The sequence below is a fragment of the Nothobranchius furzeri genome, chromosome 11 (assembly GCF_043380555.1).
Source record: "Nothobranchius furzeri strain GRZ-AD chromosome 11, NfurGRZ-RIMD1, whole genome shotgun sequence".
Taxonomy (NCBI): domain Eukaryota; kingdom Metazoa; phylum Chordata; class Actinopteri; order Cyprinodontiformes; family Nothobranchiidae; genus Nothobranchius; species Nothobranchius furzeri.
Genome location: NC_091751.1, coordinates 27534805 through 27562115, shown reverse-complemented (window position 1 = coordinate 27562115; position 27311 = coordinate 27534805). Strand labels below are relative to the sequence as shown.

The following is a 27311-nucleotide window of genomic DNA, read 5'->3' as shown; positions in this document are numbered from 1 at the left end:
AAACAAACCACTGGGAAGCAGGGTTGGAAAAGCTGACGGATCCACACAAACAACGCCAATCTGAATGACCCCACCCGACCCAGACCCAGCTGTAAACGGGCCACATGGAGAGACTTTGTGACTAAATTGGGATGAGGAAATCTTTGTAACATTTGCACACACGTCTCAGCGTTTATGCAACGGTATCATCAGTTCAGACTGAATCCAACCTCTTTCCCTATTGTCTTCGATTTTAAAACATAATTATAAAGATTATCAGACAAGTCACTAATAAATAAAAACAAGTATTTATTTTCATAGTAGCAGACAGCGAGTGTAATAATGTGACGAAATTCACACTTTTATCAGCCAAACTGAGAACTCACCCTTACGTCTAACAGTCTCCAACTCCCACAGCCCACCTTAGGGATGGATTAGCTTTTGTGTTTGGTACAAGTAATTATAAATCAGTGTAGCTCGATAATGCTCTTTATGATAGTGTTTGATGGTGTCTTTGTTCTAGTTGAATCTATGTTCTAAGTAACTTTTACCAGCGTAATTGCCACACGGCGGCCATTATTGACATGTGACTAAATCTGGGCTCATTAAGGCAGTCGGAGGAGGATGTGGGTTTAAAACTCCTTCATCTCAGAGAGCCGCGGCAGCAATAAGCCTCCACGGATTCACAGCATGTTAATCAATAGGACTCTGATGTTTCCCAGAGATTCTCAGATGGAGGAAACTGATTCTTCTGTTTTCTGTGGGTCATTCGTGACTTCTTGTCTTTCCTCTGATGGCAGCCTGCCATCGCCCTTGACAGCTGTCCAACAAAACAAGCTGCCGTCTTCTTCCAAGGCCTGTGATTCATGTTTTTTCCTCCTTTTTTTTGTCCACTTCACACACCCTCTCCTTCTGCCTTATTCTTCACTTTCTATTTTTCCTCTGGTTTCTAATCACATCAACCACTGCTTTGTTGCTCTTCTCTCTGGCAAAGCTACACTTTCTTTGCTGTTTTATTATCTTGTGAATTCATTAGTATAATAAATGTCCAAATGGCATTGACTGTTTGTTTTTGTTCTGTAGGAGGAGTTGCGGGAGCTGAGGGAGCTGCCCATCGACCCCCAGGCAGAGCAGGAAATCATCGACAGCATTGAGGAGGTCTACTTCTCCAGCGACTCCTTCGATATGGTGCAGCATGAGCTGGAGGTCAGAACCTGTGTTAGAACATGAATGAGCCATACTCACTTTAAAACCGTGACAAAGAGACGTTCCCACGCTTCTTCTCTATAAGAATGATTTAATCAAACCCACCACATTTCACCGACGTTGCATTTGAAATGAGAATGCATATGGCCTATTGTTGGATGAGCCTCGTCTGACTGGCAGGAATAAAGCTTTTTCTCACCTGAGCTGCTGTCTCTAACTCTTCTGCTGAGCTGCATGCAGATCATTGAGCTTGGGATTGATGGATTGCATCTGCTCAACACAAGAAAGGTGTGAAATCTCATTAGATTTATCTCAGTGTTGCTACACCTTCTGAAATGAGCCTCTCAGTCAAGAGGAAAGTAATTACCTATCATCCTTTGGGCCATGGATTCATAATATCAGTTTGGTGGAGTTTGTTTACTGTTTACTAAATAAGATTCTCTACTTTCACCTCTAATTTAACTCGTGCTTCAACAAAGTGCATCTGCCAAGTTATTTCTGTTGGCTTTTTTTTTTATCATTATTATGACTTGATGAGCTACAACCTTAGGTCAAAAATAGCCCAACTTCTTTCAAATCTTTGGATGTATTTGAGAAATGAAGACTCTTAGCAGTGAAAATTTGCTCTTTTGAGATAAACAAAATTCCCGCTGACATCACCAGCACCAGAACTTTGACTCCACAACAGTTCTGGGCTTAATCCCAGGTCTTTCACACAGTTCAGTGCTGGAAAGCAACATTGAGAAGGCTTGCATTCAGTGTTCACTGATCCAGATGTGAAGTTGTGTGTTTGCTTCTTTTGTGTGTGACGGCAGAAACTCCCACCTGAGCTGAACCTGCAGGAGCTGGAGGAGTACAGAGACACGCTGAAGAAACAACAGGATGCCGTAAGTCATCTTGGACACACACACGCACGCGCACGCGCACGCACACGCACACGCACACACACACACACACACACACACACACACACGCACACGCACACACACACACACGGTCGAGGACAGTCTACACTACTGTCACGACTGAGATAATAAAAAAACAACGCTCTCAGGAGCCAGTCCTTGGAACAGAGAGGGCTGCCGTCTGTGGCGAACAGTTGGGCAAGTTACTTCAAAACTGTAATGCAATATTTATCACTTGTTACCCTCATTTTAAACTAATTCATTACATTACAATATTACTGATTTTAAAATGTAAGGCATTACACTACTTTTGCATTACTTTAAGTTACTTTCACCAAAACAACTTCAGTATGAATCTGGTAATGTGACGCTCAGTGAGCTCATGACATATATGTGGAAGGTGATGTGGTGTCTGAGCTAGGATTGCTGTTATAAACAGTCAGATATAATAACAGTGCTTTAAAATGATTGTTTATTAAACAAAAGCAACAACAATCTGTACTCTCAACACGCTGCCATCTTATATTAACTGAGCAGGGAGTGAGGTGGTGGGGGCTCCAAGCCTATATTTGCCTTGGTCCCCAATTGCCTTGATACGGCCCTGGATGTGGGACTGACTTCTGGGGTGATCTGATTCTATCACATGTATAAATATTAAATGCTTATATATTATTGCTTTTCACTGGTAAAAATGTGTGTTGGGGATAAATCTACCTACCTACCCCCATTTTATTTGAATAATTTCCTGACCTTTCTCTCTCTAACCTTCCTGCATGCTGCATGTTTTCTCTGTCTTCCAGAAAAACTGTTTCCTAGATTTCCTACTTTCTAACTAATCAGCCAAAGGGATCTACCGAACGCAAAAAAATAAAATAAATAAAAGCTTTATATGCGCTGCGCTCCAGCAGCAATCAGTTGAAATCACCGGGGCACAGATTATGAACTCAGCTGAAAAGTACATGAAGTACCAGAGAATATGGGCTGATATAAATGATCACAAACGAATTACTTTGTTTTGGTGGAGTGATTTTGTGAATATAACAGCGGCCGCGCGCAGGACGTAGCTGGAGTATTTGAGCCATCACCGCTGCATCCTCTCTGCTCATAGAATGCCCGCAAAGCTGAGTCCATAAATGATGTCATATATGTGGATACTGGATCTTTTTTCAGGCTTCCCGCAATTAGAATTTTTAGGAAACCCACATCTTGATTCTGGGTTCAAAAATGCATTGTAGTTACCGCGTTACTGACAATTGTACCGAGTAAATATTACCATTTTCTTTCCCTGTAATGCCTTACATTACCAGATTACAGCAAAAAGCAATGCATTACAGTAATTAATTACTTTTGTACCGCGCTACTCCCAACACTGGTGGCGAAGCACAAGCCATGGAAACCCTTTGCCGACCTTAGTGAATCATTGAGTGAACGTCAGTCTAACTTCACCGTGGTGATGTTTTGGTCATCCTACGTTAACGTTAGGCTAGTTTTCGAAGGCTTCAACTTAAAATGCATTCAACTTAAAGGAACTTTTTGGACTTTTTAATTTTTATGCTTGCGATTGCCCCCTCAGGCCAAAAGCGTAATGGCAGCTTCAATAGTAGGCTCGTGCACGAGGCGCGTATGCTGTACGTGCACACTCCTTGACGAAAATAACAGCTGAGACAGTCCTGTGTGTGTGTGTGTGTGTGTGTGTGTGTGTGTGTGTGTGTGTGTGTGTGTGTGTGTGTGTGTGGCCCGGAGGACAGAGGACAGGAGAACGCGCAGCTAATTAATTAAATAATTTGGTTCTGTACCTTTCTCTTCAGCACAGCCGACAAAGGTTTAAGATGGGTCAGCTTCACAGAGCTTTCCTTCCCTTGCTTGAAAAATTGTTCCAAAATGAAAGTTGAACCCACATCTTTTTATCTGTGAATTCAATGCTGTTCGGCAAGTCTCAAATAAAAATTTGGGCATCTTACAGTAAAAAAATATACCATTAATTTAAAAAGAAACTCTTAATAAACTATATTCACATCCAGAATCGAACCCAGGTCTTCTGCATGAGAGTCAGACATCTTACAAGGTGAGCTACACACCAGTAACATTCATAGTATCTGTAACTTTTATATCCTTGATGACCGAACCAAAGAACCAAAGGACGGTTCGGAGCGAAAATGGCTATTTTGCTGCTAATTTGCAGGAAATATCTAGAAGAAAGTAGCTAAGGGTCCTCAGAAATGTAGCTAGGTTCATCACTAGGCGTTAGGAACAGTGACAATGTGGCGCTGCCTCTCTCTCTGCTGCTAAAGCTACTGATAGCAAATGCTACGGGCTATGCCTGAGCGTGAACGCGCATGAAGCAGCCTGCTCGACCCGAGCAACTCTCTTTTTCTGTGATTTTACAGAAAAACAGGCAAAATGCCAGGGCTCATTCTACAGGACCAGGGCATTGCAGGAGAATGTATGAAGAAGAAATTTATTATTTCTATACATGTTTTGGCTGTCAAACTTCCATAACGTCCCTTTAACCTTCTTTAGGCACCTTTCTTTCACCTTTTCTCTCTCTCTACCTCAGACTGTTTAGTTTCCTTTCACTCCTGAGAGCAGAGCACCGCAGCTTCTCAGCCAGACAGGCAGGAGCCGGCAGTGTTGGTATTTTAAAATAAAGGAAATTTTAATGCTTTCATATTTAAAATAATTCCATACTTAATTATGGTTAGTAAAAGTGTGCAAATATAGGCTTTATATACATGATGCTTTATATTGTTTCAACAAATATTTAAAGACAAACAAAAAAAAAATATTCTCAAGGTGTGGCAGTTTTATTTTGCTGCAGTGGTGCACTACGATCATTTACATGGATACGGTGAAACCCTCTGCTGGTTCCATTCATCCCTGCTGACGATTCTTTAATGATTAGAAAACATTCGATTCGATACAATTCATGATGCGATTTGAAAAAATTCAACACATTTCAAAGAATTTATAAACCTGCATCTAGTTTCTAAACAATCACAAATATTGTTTTCTCTCTGTGAAGGATGTGCCTTCTCAGTGGCCTAGTGGTGGTGTCCGCCCTGGGACTGGGAGATCGGGGTTCCAAGCCTGGTCGGGTCATACCAGAGGCTTTAAAAATGGGACCCAATGCCTCCCTACAGCTTTAAGTTTGGGGGGTTAAACCACCAAATAGTTCCTGAGCGTGGCCACAGCTGCAGCTTGTCATGTTCTGTGTCCCTTTGTTCCCCAGCCCCTCCAGGTCCCACTCCAGGTTTTCCTCTTGTGTCCCATTATTCTCCTCAGCCCTCACCCCTCTAGTTATTGGTTGTTTATATTGGCCCTCAGTCCCTAAGTTTAGTTATCCGTGTTTTATAGTTTTAGGTTTATCTGCCCTCCTCTGGTTTTGTTCCCCATTTAGATAATTGTATGCACCTGCTTTCCAGCCTTCACTCCACACACCTGCTGCCTGTTTCCCTAATTGCTCCTCTCTGTGTATATAAGCCTTGTCTCGTCCTTCAGTGTTTGATGGTCCATTGTATGTGTCTGTGCTGTTCTGTTCCCTCCCCGTGTTTTTTGCCTGAGTCCTTGCTCCTGTTTCTGAACTTCAGTTTTTGTGTTTTAACCTCTGGATTAAGCCTCCACCTTAATAATAAAGAATTTACTTCTTTCAGAATCAGAATCAGAAAGATTTATTGCCAGCGCTCCAGCGAACCAGAGCATAGGAACTTGACTCCGCAGCACAGCCTGACCAAGGTTACACACACACACATGTAGACAGAACAGATACAGGCAGACCACGAGAGCAGCCATAACGGCGCTCATTTCAATTAGATGAAAAGGGGATTACATGAGGATAAATTGGGGGAGGGAGAAAAAGGCATACCAGAGTTACTCCCGGCAGGGCGTAGCTTCACTATGCAAAAAAATGCCTCAAACATATAAGCACGAACATCAACAGTTCACAACATGAGACACCGAGAGGAAGGCGGCGGGGGGGGGGGGGGGGGGGGGGGGGGCTGGGATCCTGTTTCCCCAGCGAGAGCAGCCCTGTATGGCGCTCATCCACTGTAGCCACAGGTGGGAGGGAGATCGTGGGAGGAGCGCGGAGCACATTGACACCTGCAGGTTGATGACCTCGCCAGGCTGAAGTCCACCAATCCGAAGGCTGGGGGGGGGTAGGTCGGGTTTTCACAGCATCTGTCTGCGCTCCTTCGTGGGGGTTTAGTTGTTGGCATTCACAAGGCTGCCATGGCGTCAGATTCGGATAACAAGACTTTGTTTGGGTCAGGCAGAGGTAATTTTCCTCTCTGCCTTGAAGTCTGTAACTGATCATTCAAGTCCTCCAGTGAAGCCAATTCAGGTTTTAAACATCTCCACACCGTCCGGTGACCCTCTCCAAGATGACATCCATTTTGCGCTCCACCTGATCTCGCCGCATCCAGCGGAGGTCGCACCGTGCCCAGTTCCAGTGGTGGTCCCGGAGGTCGCACGGTGTCTCGTCCATGGCCTAATTTTACACTCTAATAACTTTTTCTGTTAATGGTGCATTCACTGTAATGAAAAGGGAATTTTCATCTTTAGGCTCTTAAAAAACTAGAGTGACAACAAAACATCTCGAGTGAGAATAATAAATAAAACTAATGGTTGCGTATTGCCTTATGCTATAAAAGTTAATGTTCACTTTTATTGAGCATCAACACAATGATTTAATTAACCTAAAGAGGAGAAATCATTGTCGAGTTGAGCTGAGTTCTGCACCTGACCTGCTCAGTAAGTATGTCCCCATTTAACAGTTACTTATCACATTAATGTAAACAACTAACAGCTGTCAGAAGATCTACTGAGTCACAATGTTCCAACAAATGATATTGTATAAATTTTCTCCAGAGCTAAGTGTGACTCATTCAGGTCTTTGTCCTTCCACAGATGACACATTGATTGTTAGTCTCCGTGTCCTAGAACAGAAGAACCACCATTAAAGTGGAGGTTCACCGAGAAACCATTTTTAATGATTGTTTTTGAAATGATCAGTCACTCCGAGTTTAACATGCAGGCTGAACATGAAAATAGTCTCCTACACCTCTCTCCTGCATCAGCTTCTGATAGAAAACAGACGGTGAAACTCTAGGATTAGAAAATTCTGACAGATCTACGTCGCACTGTCACTTAACATTCATGGACCCATCTGGACTGGTGACTGCGAAGGCTGTTGTTGCCTTAGCGTCCAGGAAACAGCAGTAGAAGCTAACCGTTAGCATTAGCAACTCCACCATGAAGCAGAACGTCTCCAGGCTTGTGTTATTTGTAGAGATGAAACATCAACGTTGTAAAGAAAACAGTCAGTGGTAGAGGTGTCTAGCTGTTACCCAATCAGAGGTGAGATGTTCATCCATCCATGGATGGATGGATCCTGCCGTCTGAAGCTACTTTCTCCTCCAGCTGATTTCTATGTCCTCAAACAGGAGCGTCTGAGCTTCTTTTCCCCAGAGAACAGCATCAAAGGCATTACTTCCTAGTAAAGACCACTCCTTAAACATATTAAAACTATGAGTTAAGTTGATCTTTATAACCCTTATTTCTCTTATGTATGCTCAGCATTTATGGTTAGTTTTCTACAGTTCTTATTTAGGTAAAACGCTATTTATTCATTCAAAAAGCTGCAGATATGTTCTGGTCTTATTTCCAAACCAAACAAAAAGGCTACGTTTATTTTAGACACATGCTGACATCACCTCTCGCTCTAATTAGGAAGGTGGAAGTAATAAAAGGTCCTCGCAGTTGTCAGACATTCATGTTAAAATAACGAAATGCAAATTTTGTAAAGCTCCTGTTAAAACCTTGTTTTCTTTTAATAAAAGATTGAAATTTGTTTTTTGTTCCATCATCTCTAAGCGATTTTAGATTTTGCTGTTTATCCCTTGTTATGTGAGTTATAACAGTTTCTCCCATAAAGACAGTAACATAAATGTCCCATTCAGTTCAGTTTCTCTACTCCTGATCTCTTACAGCAGAGTCAGTCAGATAAAAAAAATGTATTTATAGAAGCTTGTGGAGGTGGAAGCAGCTTTTTCTCCTCTTTGCTCCGTCACCCTCTATATTTGACAGTAGATTTCACCCACCTTTCTGTACTTTTTAAAGGTATTTAAGCTCTTAATCTCAGTTTGTCTCCATCCCTCTGCATGGATTTAGCTTTTGCCACACACATTTTTCTCTCTATAACTGATAGTCTTCTGTTTCCTCCACTTCCCCTCCTTTGCCAGCTGTGACAGCGGCCTACAGCTTGTTTTGAGTGGAGAGGATGCTGCAAACTTTCTGCTCCGCGGCGTGGTGAAAGCTGCGCGTTAACCCGGTGTAAGGCTACAACAGGCACTCATGTTCCCTCTGAAAGAGAAGAGGAAGTCTTTGACTTCCTCTCAGTTTCTGGCAGTTAGCCTGCAGGGAATCTTGTGAGTCATGATAAATGATTCAGAGAAAAATTTCACCTCCTTTTCCCAGCGTGCTCGTTGATGCGAGCGTGCCGTCTCGCGCCTCCACACGCGGCTCTTGATTTTATGTGTGGCCATGAACACTAAAACCTTCCCGTTGTGATTTCTTCTTGTTGATCAGTCTGACCTTTTAGAAACGTGTAACTAGAAATGAAATGACACCTTATCCAAATACTCGACCAAGTTGGACTTTACATAAATGTGACCAGAAATGATTTATGTCTTGATTTGATATCAAATTACAATATTTAACAGAGTTTAGATTCCATTTTAATCACTAGTAATTAAGGATGTGTATTGGTGAAATTCTGGCGATACGATACGTATCACAGTACAGGGCAGATGATATTGCGATACATTCAGTCAGACGATATTAGTGATTTTTTTTAGACTATTGTGGGAATATGCAACAGACAGTCCAAAGTGATATGTAACATGTTTAACATGAGGTATATGAACTATAATAGAGGGATTTACATTTCTGTGGTAGAAACAAAATCCATTGCACACTGCTGCCAACTAGTGGTCGGAGTTTAAAGTGCACCAAAAGAAAGAAAGAAAGAAAACACACAAAAGTTCTCATGTAAATTCTTCCAAAAATTTGATCCGCGGCTTTTGATTATCGATATAATGTTGCAGGAAAAATTATCACGATATATTGCCATATTGATATTTTCTCACATCCCTACAAGTAATACCTGAACAAATACCTAAATGACCCGTTTTGTTCCTCCAGGAAAAAGTGAAGGGAATTTTGGAGGTTTTGAGACCAGTCGGTGATGTGTACGGTTGATTTTAGCAGAAGCACATTGCTTCATTGCTGAAAGAAGCTTATTATAAAAGTTAGTTTTGTTTCAGCATCACATTTGTAGCAGGAAACCTGTGTGACTGATTTCATGCCCTGGCTTGGTTCAGTATGGTGAGTTCTAAGACTTGTTCGAATTCAATCTTACCCACTGCAGATGAGATGCAGGATGAAATTGGAGATATGCAAATCAAGCTAGAATATACATGCTGCTGGGCTTTTCTAGGCATTTTGCTGTGTGTAGCAAAAAGTGGAAACAATATAACGTGTAGTTTGTGAAATCATGTATGTTGTTTGTGGTCCACCAGACCAGTGGTGATCTCTCAGACCTAATCCCTCAGAGGAAGCAATAATAGTGCTTTTAGATTCCCAGCATCACGCTGCCCTGCCATGGCCTTTTCTGTTTGCAGCTGATGTGGAGTCTGCTCTCACTAGGCTTCAATCAGCCACTCAGGCTGTAAAAAACAGCTCAGCCTAGGAATGAACATGCGTGTCTGACTAGCTGGGGCACTTGAGATGAGAGCGGGGAAAGATACTACACAATTTGCTCCACATGTACTTAAACTCATGTTTACCATTTTCTCTCCGCTCCTGCTGTGTGGAGCCGAGTTTGTGAACCTGCATGTTGACTCGTATTAGTGCTGAGTCCCGTGTGTGTGAATCATCGGCCGGGGGAGAATAACTTTTCCCTCCCGTAGAATCACAGCTCAGTTGGAGTCCCTGACACAGTTCTGTGAGGCTTGACTCAGGGCCATTTACCCATAATGCTTTAAGTTTCAGGTGAAAAGGGCCTTTTTCTGTTTACTCATAGATTAGCTCTTATTTTTTAGAGGGATATTTTTACCATTTTCTTGTGAGTGGGGGATACAATCTACTTCTTGATGCATCACTACGTAAATAATTCAAAATCAGTTTTAATTATGACATCTTACCTGATGTTGTAGGTATTTCCTCTATTTGGAAAAAAAGTGTGTCCGACCAACAGGAATGATGAGCTGCAGGCTAGTCCAGACTCAGGATTCTGGTTCAGGACCTTAGATTTTGCAGTAGCTTCAGCATCATAATTTTTGTAGTTCATACAGATATTACTTTAAAAACCATTACAGTGCTGTTTATTAGTTTAGAGCCTTTATGTAAAAAACATACAAGTAATGGTGTCACAGAGTATGCCTCATTTGTCTTTGGTGGGACAGAATTCAGTCACGTGCAATGAAACAAGATGCTATGGTTCATGAGCAGGAACAGAGCAAGAATAAAGGGGCCAAAAACCAATCCCTGTGGGACACCACACAAGAGAAAAGTGAAGGATTACACAGAAAGGCTGACACACAAATTCTCCTTGCCAAATAAGACCGGATCCAGTCCAGGGCCACTTCTCTAAGAACCACACACTGGTCCAAATGATGAACCAAGATGTCATGGTCTGCTGTGTAAATATGGATAATATTATATACAAGAACTTTAATGCAACTTGGAAACCAAAGATCCTGCAGCAGTCATGGATTCCGTCTCTGATAAGGTTTTATGTCAGAACAGCGTGTGCAGTCAGCACAAACCTTGCCTGGCTGCCTACACTTGCTACATTTGTGTTGGGAGTGATGTTAGTTTTTTCCTAAAGGAAGTTTCAGGAAGTATTTGGGAAACTAAAACAGATCAGGTCAGTCAAAGTAACGGTGTTTGTCTTAGTATTTTTAATTTTTGAGTCTTGTGTTTAGAGACATTTTGACAAATAAACTTTGTTGATGTTTTTTTGCCTGGTTTACAGCCTTAGAGTGGCAGGTAATTAAAGTATAAATGACTCATGTCGCTCTTCAGATTCGTGCTAAAATTAAGGTGCTTTACATTAAAAACTATGTAAATACTTCTCTGTGTTTATATTCAGCCTAGCTGGGCTAAAACGTGAGTGCTAGACATATCATACAAATATTTAGATCTTTGCATTGATTGTGTTTTTTCCTTTTTTTGGTGTGAAATAGACATCATAATATTATTTATTACAATTTCCAGGCTTATCTTAGCTGTCTCTTTTTTGTTTCCTGCAGCTCATAAATTATTTATTCACAGTGTTTTTGTATTTATACAATAATTATTCTTCATTGATTGTCGCCAGTTTCAAACATTTCCTTATAAAAATTCCATTCTTGCCTAGAAGCCCTATTTATGCACATTTAACCTTTGTGTGTGTGTGTGTGTGTGTGTGTGTGTGTGTGTGTGTGTGTGTGTGTGTGAGTGTGTGTGTGTGAGCGAGAGAGAGAGAGAGAGAGAGAGAGAGAATTGAGCTAAGAATTAATGTCTTTAACCTTGTGGCTTAGGGAGTGTTAAGTTATTCACAACTGGCTTTATGTATTTACATTACTTAACTTTGTTTAAAAGTTCTGTGCTTGAAGGTAAAGTAGACCAATACATCACCAATAGGTGGCGATGTGGCTTTAAAGTCTGTCCTTTTTTTCACTAAATGTTGTCTCTGTCTTCCGATGTCCTTGGTCCACTGTTGTCTAGATTCTCACACGTCTTCCAAGTACAGAATAGTTTTCCGTCATGTCAGCATCTTTTTGATGAATTTGAGACCAAAAGCAAAAACAATGTCTCAAATATTCATAAACAAACTCTTCAAAGCTGCATTTACCATCTGCTCAGGTCTTCACTTTGCAGCAGCGCATGCTTAACACATGTTGAAATGTCATCACCGCCCCTGCCTCTGTCTACTGCATACTAATACATACAACCGCCTCCTCGCTGCTTTGAGTTAAGACTGAGGGCGTTTCTCCTCTTGGTTAGAGGAAACTATGCATTGTTGCCCGATGCGTGCATGCAACTGCCAGATTAGAGACAGTAAGGGTGGGTTAACACAGGTTATTGCAGCTGTTGGGAATACTTGGTGTTTACCAGTATCAGCTCTACCTGATACATGGATTTATTGTTGGAGGAGCTGAGTTCAGCGTGACCTTGCACATGTAACGCTACAATTTGTTTAGTTTTCACAGCCCTACTGTGTTCTTCTGTGGTTTTCATTTGGACTGAAAGCAGCAGCTCATGTCAGGCTTAGCAGGGGTGTTTGTGATTTCACAACCATAAACAGGACACAAGCTCTTCCAGTAATGACAGTTTCTGAGCCTATATGGGAATCAAGTTGTTTCAAGAGACTGGGTAGTGAGTACTAATTTATAAATTATAGTAGGAACAAAGGTTGCACAGTCCAAAAATATATGGTTTTCTATCGGAGACAATAAGTGAAATAACACACAAAAAAAAATGTTCTCTCTTTAAAGCCACAGTGTTGTTGTGACTATAGGTCAACGAATAATTTGTAAGCTTTTACTTACTTTTTGGATTCTTCAATAAATTCGTAAATATGGAAATATTTACCGATTTATTAATTAATTAGGATATCCGGGGATATCCTTGGGGCACCACCCATTCTAATTAGAAAGGGAAATGAATCCAAAATTCTTATCAGTCTTGTCTAAACGTTCCGTGAATCCTAACGAGCTGCTGTTGAATTTTATATCACAAATAAATCCACTTGAAGACAAAACTTAATTGAATAACATTTATTAACTGAATTAATCTTTTCACTTCAGCTCCTTCTGAAGTGTTCAGCCAACAATATTAACCAACTGATTTTATCAAATGAATAACAAGTAATTAAACAATGAAATAATAATGTGAACTAATCTGATATGGGGTAATCAAAATGGTGTTCAAGTGGCTAGGATCTCCAAATGGAGGCTTTGCACAAAATGTCTGACCCTTTTGTCTGGCTGAAAGTAAGTAAGTAAGTAAGTAAGTAAAAGTTTATTTATATAGCGCCTTTCTCAGATATAAATCACAAAGCGCTGTACAACATGATAAAGATCAGGGCAAATACCTCTAACCAATAAAAACGTCAGAAAAACAATAGCAGTGTTAAACGTAGAAAATAAAATCATGAGTATAAACAAAGTGAAGGTGTGAACCCGAACAAAGCCATCTTTTTGAAACATTTAGGGAGGGAACGCCTGGATGAAAAGGTGAGTTTTTAGATGATTTTTAAATTTTTAAAATTTTAATATGAGAAAGTGTATGTGTGTGTGTGTGTGTGTGTGTGTGTGTGTGTGTGTGTGTGTGTGTGTGTGTGTGTGTGTGTGTGTGTGACTTCTGCCCCCACACTGAGAGCCAATGTGTAGGAGGGGGTGTGGGTGAAACCCAGTGTGTGTAAAGTTTCCTCAAACTTCCCAAACAGTTAGTGACTTAAAATCACAGTGAAACTCAACTTAAACACTTCAAAAGTTTAAACCCGCTTCACAAAGGATCAAGAAACAACACAAAAGATCAATCATAATGAATATCTAACATTTGTCAATGCTGTGGCCACAGCTCAAAACAACTTTAGACATTAAATTCAAAGAAAAGATCTTACTTCAGTTGTTCCTATGGCGTTTTTGGTACGGAAGATAGGAAAGCCGTTGGTATTTTGAAACGGTCTCGCGCTATGACCGCTTGTTATGGCTATGATAATCGGAGAGAAAGAAAAATTAAAATAGAATCAAACTCTTCTCTGATCGTTCAAACGGATTAGATGGCGTTCTCCGTTGATTTCAAACAGCTCGGCCGGCGCCCACGCGTCCGAAGGCAAAAGGCGAGCATATCTCTTCAAACACCAGCTAAAGCTGGACAAAAAGAGAGCGAAGTTTCACTTTGTGCTGAGTTGTATAACTTTCAGCGTCTCCGTGTGGTTCGGCGCATGCGCAGAACTTGTTTCAGGGTTCGGCGGTGACGTCATCACATTGCTTCCGGGCGCAAAGACCCTTGGGAAATGAAGTTGTAGCTGGCGCTGATGTTTAATATGCCTTATTTGTACGCTTCAGGGCGTTTCCTTTGGCACAGTCTTTTGGGAAAATTACTGCATAGTAATTTTCTCATGAGGGCAGACCCTCAACAGTGTGTAATATTTTTTACTTGTTTACTATCAAATTCTGTGTATGACATTTGCAATTTGTCTTGTTACATTAATAATTCTCACCTACTTTTGTTTTATATATTTCCATAGCTTGAAAATTTACATTTATATATATATATATATATATAAACTATGGTTGACACTCAAAAGTCATGCTCCATCTTGAAATACTGTTGCTGTTTAGGGACATACAAGATATAATGCGCCACATTTGAGCTTTGACTTGAAAGTTCTCCCTCTAAACGTTGTGTGGTGGTGGTGCAGCTTCTCTCCGTGGCAACCTTGCTGGTTTGGAGAAATTCTGTTCCTTCCCCTTTGGTTGTTTGCCCGGCTCTAAACACATGTGATCGCTGGATTTAGAACTGAAAGTCATCCATAACTGTGGCGGTGCACGCACGACTGCGGGGGACAGGGAGACGAGTGGCACGGCAGGTGCTCGACGAGTGTGGAAGATGCGTAGCATGGGGCAGAAGCAACAGCACGTTGGTGAGAAGACAGCAGCTGCTGCAAAAGACTAATCAGACCTGTTCTACTAGGGCTGGGCGATATGGCCTAAAATTAAAATCACGATATATTGAGGATTTCACCTCAATAACGATAAATGGACGATAACTACAGGTATGCGCAGAAACAAAAGTTGTCCACTAGACGGGGCTGTCACGTGTATTATGTTGAGTCACATTTCTACATGACTCAAGGTGGTACAGCTTCTTAAAGGGACATGAACGTTGCCAACCTACACACATCTTTTCATTTTTTTATTATCAAATTTATTCACATGGGAAAAATTATGATAAGAGTCAGAAACGATAAATTTTCGATTTATTGCCCAGCCCTACGTTCTATACACAGGACTCAGACAGAGGGTTCTTTAATCGCTTTGAGAGATGCTGATTGCACGAAGCAGTGGGTTGAAATCCTGAGAGTGCTGTTTTCACTCTGCTTTTTTGATGCGTGTGGACTACTACACGTGTAATACCTTCTCTGAACTGCGTGACACTAATGAGTCAAATGTTTTACACACTGGGGCTTTAAAGGTGGTGCTTTTTCATGATTGGTATTGTCACTTCATTTTCAAAGGAATATCACAGTCTAGACATTTTCTGTGGGATGCCATTAAGGAAGAAGATCAGCATGCACCATTTCTCTTTAAAAGTCTTATTCTTTTTCTTTGCAGGTTTCCAAAAAGGTGGCTGACCTCATCCTAGAGAAGCAGCCTGCTTATGTCAAGGTAAGAATCCCAGTGTGTCAGTTCTAACTGCTCCTCTTGACATGTACACTATGTAGCCCCAGATTATAATAAAACACATGTGGAAAAAATTGAAGCTGCAATGGGCAAATCCAGGGGCGGATTTAGGATTGAAAAAGATCCGGGGCTTAGCCCAGATGAGTGATTTTTCTACCTTTAAATGAAACTGTTCAACTTTCACATTTTGACCATCTTAAAGCAGACAAAAAGCACTTGATTACATTTATGAACTGATGTGATGATATAATAAATGTATTATCAGCCTATATACAGTGCTGTGAACACAAATCCTTATTAGGACATCGATACATTAGGATTTGAGCCATATTTATACACTAATCCTCACATTTATTCATATCTCTCCATTAAAGAAAAGAATACATTCACAGAAGTCACTGAAATAATTAGAAACTCAAATGATAGCAAATAGAAAATACCTAAATCATAATTGGGCAAAAATTGTTAAAATTAGAAAGCTCTACAGCCGTTGTTCAACAGCAGCATGTGCTGCTGGCACAATAAACTGAACTGCAAAGGTCTTGGTCCTAATATTTACATGAGATGAGTATGAAAAAGGAAAAATCATAGGATAAATCAAAACACCACAAACCCTGCTGGCATCTGAAAGTAAAATATTTACAACTAGGTTCTTGTAAAACTTTGCTTTTGAATTGTGGTTGAAAAAATAATTAAACCAAAACAGTCCCAAAAAATGAGACCACTTCGCCAGTGAGCTGAGGGTTAAAACACCTGTCAACATGTGCAGATATCTCCTCAAAGTTCTGCTCAACACAATAGTTTATGGACCATGGTTGTCTTTAATATTTCTGCTGAAGCACAGTTTGAAAGCAGTGCCATGATTTTACTTTTGTCAGTAGGAACACATTTCAGTGACAGCTGTTTGTTTTCCTTTAATGGGAGGGTATGAAGAAAACCCGAGAATTACAATGATTAAATAAATTCCATACACTTAACTAAATAAGTAATTTATTCATTTCATTTATTTCATGTACCAACTATACTTCTGCTTTACTCATTTTCTCTTCAGTAACCCAGAGAGCATCAGCTCTTTATTATTTTCCTATTAATGATAATTATCCCAGCTTGAGTGGATTCTTCCCATGAGACTACGTAACTTTATTTTGCTCTCATTCATTTTCCTTCCAGGAAAAATGACACATTTTAAATAAGATGCACAAACTTAATTCATCCCATCTTTTGCTTTAAATCTTTTGTGGTTCTTTTAGTCCAAAAAACAAACAAAACCTTCCTAACATCCATGTTTCAACCTTTCCAAGCCTGGCTCTCAGGCACAGCTTTTAGGTTTCTTATTCTGGAGAGACTCCAGTAGGCTGTATGCAGGCTACACTATGCAGCTGTGCCCTCTCTGGTGGCCTTTGTACTGCACGGCGCTTCTAAGCGATTTATTTATTTATTTATTTTTACCTCTTCAAAAGTCAAAGTTAGATTTGGGGCTTTTCAGAAAACATCCAGGGCTTGAGCCCTAGTAGCTACCCCTAACCCCACCTCGGGACAAACCAGTGACATCAGCTAGCTTAAAACATTGACTGGTGTTGAGCGCTTGCTCATTTCCTCTGGCAATGCAGGTTCTCATATTGGGGGCGTGGCCTAGGGGTGATAGCTGACAATAGGGGTGAGAGTTCTTTGACTGTCCTTAGGTTGAAAAGCTAGCGTGTTTTGCAGATTTGCCATAGCTTAAAGTGTGATTACCACTGGGTTTATTCACATTTCATGTAGTTTGTCATTTTCATCTGTTTGTATCCAGATTGTGTCATGGTCTGCGTCCTCATGTGTCTCCTTGTGTTCTCCATTCCTCTCTAGATTCCCCTTTTGTGTCTCATAGGGCCCTCATGTGTCCTTTGGCTGTGTCTCATTTATGTGTCTCCTGTTTGTAGCCCTTTAAATCATTCCTCCCAGGTCCTGTGTTCATTCGGTCATCCCCAGCCCCTCCAGGTGTTCCTTCACGTTCTGTGTCTTTGTAGCTCCAGCCTTTTTGTCCCCAGCTCCCTCCTGGTTTTTTTCATGTCTCTTAGTCTCCCCACCTCAGTTTATATAGGCCTTTTATTTCAGTGTGTGTATGTGTGTGTGAGTCCTTCCCTCAGTCTTTAGGTTTAGTTTTGTGTTTTATAGTTTTAGGTTTTTCTGCCCTCCTCTGGTTCTGTTCCCCATTTAGTTAATTGTATTCACCTGCTTTCCCTCCAGCCCTCACTCCACACACCTGCTGCCTGTTTCCCTAATTGCTCCTCCCAGTCTATATAAGCCCTGTCTTGTCTCTGTGTTGTGTCGGTCCATTGTGGTAATGCTGTCAGGCTTTATTCTTTTGTTCATCCTACAAAATAAAAGGATTTTTCTTTATATATCATCTCCTGCCTCGTGTCATCCTGGGTACCTGCATTTTTGGGTCCTAACCATCCTCGTATCGTGACAGATTGGCGCTGTTTTTGCCTGATTCCTGAAAAGGTTATATGGAATGGCTGCTTAAATCCTAATTTGTAGCTGTCCTTCCTGATACTGTTAGTCTAAAACCTTGATATTTCTTCATTTTTCACATGTAGAAATCATTTCCCGTTCCCTTATAAACCTGCTAGAATCTATGCACTTCCTCCAGATGTTTAAGTGGTCTCTCATGTGGGGTGGGCTGCTTTCTGACCTGATATTTTCTTTAGAGGTGAACGTTCACCACAGTAACTCCAGATTTTAACAAAGCTCTGAACAAATCCTGCACCAAATTGAATGCTTTAATTATATCTTTAGTTATTTGTCAGTTATTGACCAATAATATTTAGAAACAAACCACTTCATTTTATTCACCATGCATTAATCAAAGTTCAATGATTTGCTTCTAGCTGATATAAATTCATCCATCCATTTATTTTCAGCCACTTATCTGGGGTCGGGTTGTGGGGGCAGCAGCCTAAACAGTGAGACCCAGATTTCCCTCTCCCCGGCCACATTGGCCAGCTCCTCTGGGGGAATCCCAAGGCTGAGAGACATAGTCCCTCCAGCGTGTCCTGGGTCTTCCTTTAGGTCTTCTCCCAGTTGGATGTGCCTGAAATACCTCACCAAGGAGGAGTTCAGGAGGGATCTTAACTAGATGCCCGAGCAACTTCAACTGGCTCCTCTCCGTCTGGAGATGATTTACTTGGAGCCCCTCTTAGATGGCCGAGCTTCTCACCTTCTCTTTAAGAGAAAAGCCAGTCACCCTGCGCAGAAAACTCATTTCGACCGCCAGTATCCACAATGTCATTCTTTTGGTCACTACCCAAAACTCGTGACCATAAGTGAGGGTAGGATTGTAGATCGACCGGTCAATCGAGAGCTTTGATTTCCACCTCAGGTCTCTCTTCCCCATGACAGAACGGTACAACGCCCACATCACTGCAGACACAACACCAGTCCACCTATCTACCTCACGCTCCATCTTTCTTTCACTCATGAACAAGGCCCCAATTTACTCTTCCACGTGGGGCAGGACCTCGCAGAAGGCGTTCTACCCTTTCCCGATTTAAGACCATGTTCTCGGATTTAGAGGACCTGATTCTCATCCCTGCTGCTTCACACTCGGCTGCGAACCGCTCAAGCAAAAGTCGGAGATCATATTCCGATGAAGCAAACAGGACCACATCATCTACTTGATATAAATGATATGGATGTGCCTGAAATACCTCACCAAGGAGGAGTCCAGGAGGGATCTTAACCAGATGCCCGAGCAACTTCAACTGGCTCCTCTCCGTCTGGAGATGATTTACTTGGAGCCCCTCTTAGATGGCCGAGCTTCTCACCTTCTCTTTAAGAGAAAAGCCAGTCACCCTGCGCAGAAAACTCATTTCGACCACCAGTCTCATAAAAACAGATCCCATCAACACCTTGGCTGCACCTAGAAATCTTGTCCACAAAGTTATGAACAAAATCGGTGACAAAGGGCAGCATTGGCGGAGTCCAACTCTCACCGAAAATAAGTCCAACTTATTGCTGGCAATGCGGACCAAGCTCTGACGCCAGTCACACAGAGACCTAACAACCCGTATCAAAGGGTACGACATACTCCTGAATCTCTGAAAACCAACAATAAACACTATCTGGAGTTCAAAACCTTTATAAAATGGAATTACGAACTTTATCAATACTTTATAGAATGTGTGTGTGCGCGTGTGATTTATTTTTGTTAATACAGAGGGGAAATCATTTCATGTTAAATAATTGCGATAATTGTGAAACTGTGATTATTTCTCAGACTATAATTGTGCACCAACATTTATAATTTGACAGCAGTAGCTCAGGAGGCAGAGAAGATTGTCCAGTAATTTAACTTCTCAGAAGTCCCACCCACCCGAAAGGTTTGTGCCAGAATTGCAACCAAAAACTCAGGGATTGCAAAGGAGAAAGCCAGAAAGTGTAAGTGCAAATCTGGTAGTGAGAGCAAAGCTCTGAGCAGCGACAATGAAACTAAGGAAACTGATAAAAAAACACATAGAGGCAAACAGAAAAAGGAAACATATTTTGTTACTCATTTGAAGAAGTTGATTCAGATAGTAAGTTTTACTTTTGAAACATTTTTTTTCCTTTAGTCAATATTTTTGTTCTGTCAATTTCTTAATTTTTGTTTGACCATCAAAGTGTTTTTCTTGATCATTTTAAGAATCTGATTCAGATCGTAAGTTTTTCTTTTGAAACAATTTTTTTTCTCTCAATGTCTTAATATTTGTTTGATCTTCAAAGTGTTTTTCTTGATCCTGTTGGCACAAATCTAATCCGATACTTATGTCTAGGTTTGACTTCCTGCCAGAATTGACGCGGTTCACCCGCGGCTCGCGAAAAAAATAGAGCAGACGCCGAAACGATTGCTGCACGGCGCGGGCTGGAGCGCGAGGCACATGCGGCGCTTCGGCGGCCCATGTGGTCTATAGAATAGGATAACAAGGGCGCCGAATGAAGGCGGTCCCCGTTTTACGGTGCTTCGGCTGCCCGTGTGTCCCCGGCGTTACACTTGCTGCTTTGTGTAGCTGACGTTGAAGACACACAGGCTGCCATGGTGACCTTTTAACAGATCTAAGAAAAAAATGTAATAAAAGAATGAAACTTAAAAACTCCCAGACCTCATTTCATGATTGGTAATCAGCTATGGCTGATTTATTGTTTGGATCACTGTGAGTTACACTAATTCTAATATATTTTTATTTCTATTATACATACATACTTTTTAATTATTATTTTCACATGACTGTTGTCAGGCTCTCTTGTTCTGATTCTCATGATAATTCCGTTTCTTCCAGTAAGTTATCTTGTGCTTACTTCATCTGTATAATATCTCTACTTTGGTGGATTGTACCGAGTCCAGAATAAAGGCTACTTGGCTGTACAAGATACAAACAAGTATTACATTTTAGAAATATATGAAATGTATTTAGCCTGCTAATTTATCTCAAATACTAATAACTACCATATTTTCCGGACTATAAGTCATACTTATTTTCATAGTCTGGCTGGTCCTGCGACTTATACTCCGGAGCGATTTATATACCAAATTATGTAGGCTATACAACGCTGCTGCGGGCCGGCTCCAGACCAGGAATGAGCTCCCCTGCCCCGCTGGGAATAAAAAACACGCAGCCATCACCTGCTGGAGACTGTGGCACGCTGCTGCGGGCCAGCTCCAACCCAGGAATGAGCTCCCCTGTCCCGCTGGGAGGGTTTCAAACACCGCCATCCTAGGGCTGGGCGATATGACGATTTTAGACCGTTTTACGATCTACACATCTGACGGTCTGTCATTTTTGAGAGACCGTTTTATCACGATTCACAGCTCTGCTGTTGAATTTCTGCCTCTGAATGAAAATGGAACTTACCTCAGGCGAATGACACGCCTTTGTTTGACCCTTAACCAATCAGAGTGAGTCATAGTAATATATTAGTGCCCCGCTTGTTTTCACCTGTGTGTGAACAAACATGGCTTCGCCGCGGCTGAGAGACAACGAGGTTTTCGTTCTGAAGAGGAACGTAGGGTTTCCTTAGCGCGTGGCGCTAACAACTTAGCGACGTGACATGTCTCAGAGAAAACGTAAAAACACAAGTTGGACGCTTCTTCTGAAGCAGGAAAATAACACTTCTTCTTAAGCAGAGCACGACGTCACCTCGGCTCGTCCACCCTCTGCCGAGCCGGTGTCGGTACCGGACTGAGCTTGGTCACTGGGTCGTTGGAGCTGCCCCGTGACTGCCTGATGGAAAACCAGCGGGTTTCATCAGACTCGTAGTTTCTTGTTTTTACCGCTCCCTCCTGCAGTCTTCCCCGATTAACATTTAAAATGATTCTGTAAACTCCGTGTATCAATAGAAACAACCTCTGCCTCTGCCAGCTGCAGTAAATGTAGTTTCCAAATAATAAGACGTGCATTCATCTGTGTATCTCCTTTGATCCGCATTAGTGATGCTTTCAGCACCAGAACAGTGAAGCAAAGAAAGATTCCTGAGTTTGTTAGTAATTTTATTTATTAGGTGCATCTAACCTGTTCTATTTTTCTCTGAAATGAGATCAAATCAGTGCTTCTATGGGTTGTCTCCAATCTGCACTGGAAAATTTTACTTTATTTAGAGACTTGTTGCAGAAAATATTCAGAATGCGCAGTTTTTTGCTACCACAAGCGATCTCTGGTCCAGCCGCACATCAGAGCCGTATTTGAGCTTAACTATCCACTACATGAGCAACTGGGAGCTACATAGTATTTTGAAGAAGTTTGCACAGTACGTTTGCAATTGACATGTTTGCACTTTAAATATGTTTACGATTTTAATTTATGTTAAGTTACTTGAAAAACGAGAAAAACTGATTTTTTTAATTGTTTCTCTCAGGGCTTTTATCATCTCTGGTGTGAGTTTAAAATATAAGTGTGTTAGCACTGTGCTGATTATCCCTAATATGAATAAATGTTTATTTATTAATTGTTTCTCTTCTTTAATACGCAATTGAAGTTATGCTATTCATGGATAAAAAATCGTGATAAAATCGAAATCGTGATAAAATATTGGAAAAATCGTGATATTCTATTTTTGCCATATCGCCCAGCCCTACGCCATCCTCTGCTGGAGACTGTGGCGCGCAGCTGCGGGCTGGATCCGACCCAGGTTTCAGCTCACCTGCCCCGCAGGAAATTATAAACACACAGACATCAACTGCCGGAGCCTGTTGCGCACTGGATCCGGCCCAGATTTCAGCTCCTCTGCCCCGCCATCACCTGCTGCAGCCTGTGGCACGCTGCTGCGGGCCAGCTCCAACCCAGGAATGAGCTCCCCTGTCCTGCTGGGAGGGTTTCAAACACCGCCATCCTCTGCTGGAGACCATGGCGCGCTGCTGCGCGTGCTTTGTTTATTCTGTTATTATTACCAGTACTTGTCTTTCAATATGAAACGCTTGGTCGCAGATTTTGTAAGAAAAATAATACAATTTCCCCCAAAATGCGACTTATAGTCCAGTGCGACTCATATATGTTTTTTTCTTCTTCATTATACTTTTTATGGCTGGTGCGACTTATACTGCGGAGCGACTTATAGTCCGGAAAAAACGGTACGTTAAAAATTAAAACTTGCTCAAAGCAAAATATATTTTCATTAAGGAAATAACTCGCTGGTGTTCCACAGATTTAGCTCTGGTTGTAGCTAGGTAGGTACCTCCATTAGCTTAGCTCCCACCTCCGCGTTAGCTTCGGGTTATTTGCAGGTTAGCGTGTAGCTAGTTTGACCGGGTGTCGTCATTTGATCCCAGCCTTACAGCCCCACCCTCAGCTCCTCCTCTCTTCCCTTTTGTGGAATTGTCTGGGCTTGACAGAACCTGTGACACGGTCAAAATGGCGGTGGTGGCCACCTCCCATTTTTCCTCAAAAACGTGTTGGCCTACGGAAACCAATTGTCCATATATATATATATTAGGGATGAGCCGGATACTCGTTTCAGACGAGTATCCGGTACGGATAAAGCATTTTTGATGAGTACGAGCATGAAACAAGTAAAACTCGTAAATATCTGTAATCGTGCTGAAGGAAAATCCTCATTGGGTAACTGACTGTTTTCACGCTCTGTGATAAGCCAGTCAAATAGAGCGCCCACCCCTCCCTACACACAAAACTGCAGCCGGGAGCTCTGCTCAGCCCGCGTCCGGTCCATCCACGCACACACACAGACAGTAACGGATATCTCTGTGCTTGCTTCACTGTTCACGTTTCTTCAGTACTCCCTATGTTTTCTTCAGTTTGCTTCTTTTCAAAGTTACTTTAAAGTTATTTAAAGTTATTTTTTCGTAACGTACAGGGTGCATTTGACAAGACAGAGCTAAAAACGGCTTGTGCTGCGTCACTGCTTCCGCTCCGGTCGGGTTTTTTCCTCTCTCTCTCTCTCTCTCTCCCCTCTTCCTCAGGATCCACTCCCTCTTTCCTATTCACTCTCTCTCTTTCTTTACATTTTTTTATCACAATTGTCTATTTTTTGCTCATTTGAAATATATTTTAATCATTTTCTAAATTCTTTTTTCTATTTTACATGTTTTGTTTTTGTGAAGCGCCTTGTGATTTTTATCTTGAGAGGCGCTATAGAAAATATCTTTTCTTCACTCTCTCTCTCTTAATTCATGCACTTAAGTATTAATGTTACGATTTTATTGAAAAACTTGTTCTGTAATAGTTCCTTTACTATTGTGATCAAAAACATTTAATCTCAACTCTGAGGCTGCTCTGTAAATTGTTTTCAAATTAACAATACACATAGCAACTTCTGATCAGACTTAAAATAACGTATTGATGTAAACCACACCCACTTCCGGTTAAACTACACCCAATTCCGGGTTAGGCCATGCCCACTCCGAGTACAGATACAGATACAGATAATTTAGATGGTGTAACAGATACAGATACAGATAGTGGTGTACTCGCTCATCCCTAATATATATATATATATATATATATATATATATATATATATATATATATGTATGTATGTCGATGGAAAACACACAGCCATGGGACTTTAGTCCGTTTAATCCTGCATCAGCCTTGCTGTGTATAGTCGCTAAGAATCTAATATGATTCATAGTTGCACAGTGGCCATTCTGATCACTGCTGTTGTCCCCAGGGACACGTGGCCTCTGTACGTGCTCAGAAAGCATGATTTGGTTTCAAGTCAAAGATTATCCTGGTGCCAGAACCATTATCATTGTTTCTATCACTATTATGTACAGCACAGATCCAGGTCACGCCAGTTAATAACCTCTTAAAGCTAAAATCAGGGTATTTTTGATCTGACGTTACCGTCTAGTTGCTGACAATTCTATCGCACTTTAAGACGTTTTCACTTCCTTATTTATGGTGTAAAGCAACGCCTCTTGTTACTGAACACCTCTAGCCAGCAAACAGAGCTAAAACTATTTGTTTTACAGTTATTATCTCCACAATAAAAATTACAAGGAACTCTACAGGACAAGGGACGGGCTTAACAAAAAAAAAAAAAAAAAAAAAAAAAAGACGCATTGCATAGATTATATCACAGTACATGAGAAGACTATCATTTTTATGGATTTCTAAAAACTACATACATAGCTCCTGTAAGGAGGGAAACACTGGTTTGCTGCTTTAATGTGTTAACTAATAGGGGTAGGGCTGGATGATAATTGAATGGTTCAATATATCTGTGGTGCCATAAAAAAATAAGTGCTTTATAGGCATGGCGGACCACCAGGCTTTTGTTGCCCCCCCCCCCCCCCCCCCCCCCCACACACACACACACACTAACGGTCACTTATTTTGTTTATTTTAAATAGTATTCCAATGCAACAAATTAACATTTAAAATGTTAAAATGAAAAGGAGCCTTTAACCTGCAAGTCCGACTTTAACCATATCTGGTGATACGGTTGAGAGCGCAGTAGCGACATCTTACAGTACGTTAACAGGGTCAGAGGTCAGGTGTGCACGTTGTTGGAGCAGCCAGCTGTAGGTGTAAGCCGTGATGATAAACGTCGAACCAGCAGATTTAATCCAGAATGGTGAGCTGACCCTAACTGTAGCACAAGAAAGCATATGGTAAGCAAATATTTTATTTATATAAGTGAAAGATACGTGCAAAAGAGCTTGAGCTGATTAAAAAAAAACTAAAATGAAGAGTCTGGATCCCTACCAGTTTTTGCTGCCGTTGGTTCACCGGATTCAGCTGCTATTCTCACACCGGTGCGGAGGGATAGATTTTTTATAATAACGAAACTCTTCACCCTAAATAAATAACGTAATTTTCACACATGTAATCTTACATTGCACCAAAATTACTAGCATCGAGTAATTAACTATAGTGGACGGTAACGCACATCCTCCATAGTGAACATTGGATTATCAGTAGTAAATAAGTCAACACATATTTATCATTTCAGGTCCATCACAGTCAGCCCATATCGTCATCATTAGAAACAAATGTTAATCTTACCCAACCCAGCCATCCGCATAACAAATGACCATTTTACTATGAAATCACCAACATAAAAGAGACATAAGGCTACAAACTGGCTTGTTTTGATAAGCTTGACGGGAGTTTCAACGTGCATAAACTGTTTCTCCGCCGTCCATCATGGCAAATGGAGCGCTCCTATGATCAGTTTGACATCACGTGCAAAGGATAAATAGAGTTGTGAGGACTTAGCAAAGCGTCTCTCTGTGTGGAAAACAGCTGAACAAACCATTATTCAGTGAGCCTATTGAACAACATCACGATTCCCTTCACGTTGAAGGAGGTTTTCCAAATCTGTCGTGTTCTGATCATGACGTGATAAGCATATCTGGGTCTTAATCCATGAAGGGGGTCCAACCTTTGTGCCGGTACTGTTTTTTATTTTTCAGACAGTTTGAGCTGAATCCGTTAGGCTAACTGTACCTCACGGATAGGGTAGACAGCTCAGAGCTTTGACGTATGAACACATGTCTCTATCGATGTGTGTTTTGTTTCCACTCGTATTCAAGAGTGTTCTTGCTCTCCTAGTCTTTTCCAGTGCACATATCAGAAGCTCCAAGTGTTTCTGCCCTTTATGATGAGATTATTGTTTGTTCTTCTACTGTGTGGTGTTAATGGCAGTCGCAAGTAGGCTCAACAAAGACACCGTTTTGCTTGGAGGGGAGTAGTAAAAAAACATACTGGTCGGTATTTGAATAATTTTTAGTATTTAAACTTTAAAATTACTTTTCAGATTTTTACATTTTCAATAATAAAAAGTTTAGGATTGTAGCCGGGACTGAGTCCTGGACCTCAGTGGGAATCTTTAGGTGAGCCAGGACATGAAACACACTTGGTTAATTACGGTGCTCCAAAGTGAAGGCATGGTGAAATAAATAGCAGATTAATTAAAGGGAGGTAATGAGTTAGAGTTTACAGCATGTGAGTCCATCAGCTGGATTCAGTTCATGAAATAATTTCTTAGCTGGACCTGATGAGTCGTGTTAGCTTTTACACACCTGTCAGTACACAGGGACATTTACCATTGTAATGCTAAATGCCTAATGAACTGTTTTTAAACGTTAATGTTAGGTTGTTGAGTGGGTGAAAAGGTCGGATGAAGTGGTCTGTTCCGTTAAGGAGGATTTGATGAGGTGATTTTCAGGGCAGGAGATTTTATTATTAAGTGATTGTTCAGATGGTTCGACTGTGAGTCAGTCCTGAGTCAGGAGTTTGACCAAGTAGAGGTTCAAGTTGGTTTGTACAAAAACACATCTACTTCAATTCAA

At 41.1% G+C, this 27311-nt stretch overlaps 1 protein-coding gene across 2 annotated transcripts in view; it reads left to right on the top strand.

The window, feature by feature from the left end:
- Positions 1–27311, top strand: part of vps50 (VPS50 EARP/GARPII complex subunit) — a 224695-nt gene that overhangs the window by 10432 nt on the left and 186952 nt on the right. For both annotated transcript variants that reach the window (XM_054744890.2, XM_054744888.2), the window contains exons 3-5: positions 1063–1185; positions 2001–2072; positions 15476–15529. In XM_054744890.2, coding sequence (XP_054600865.1) covers positions 1063–1185; positions 2001–2072; positions 15476–15529 — 249 coding nt within the window. The remainder of the gene's footprint in view (positions 1–1062; positions 1186–2000; positions 2073–15475; positions 15530–27311) is intronic.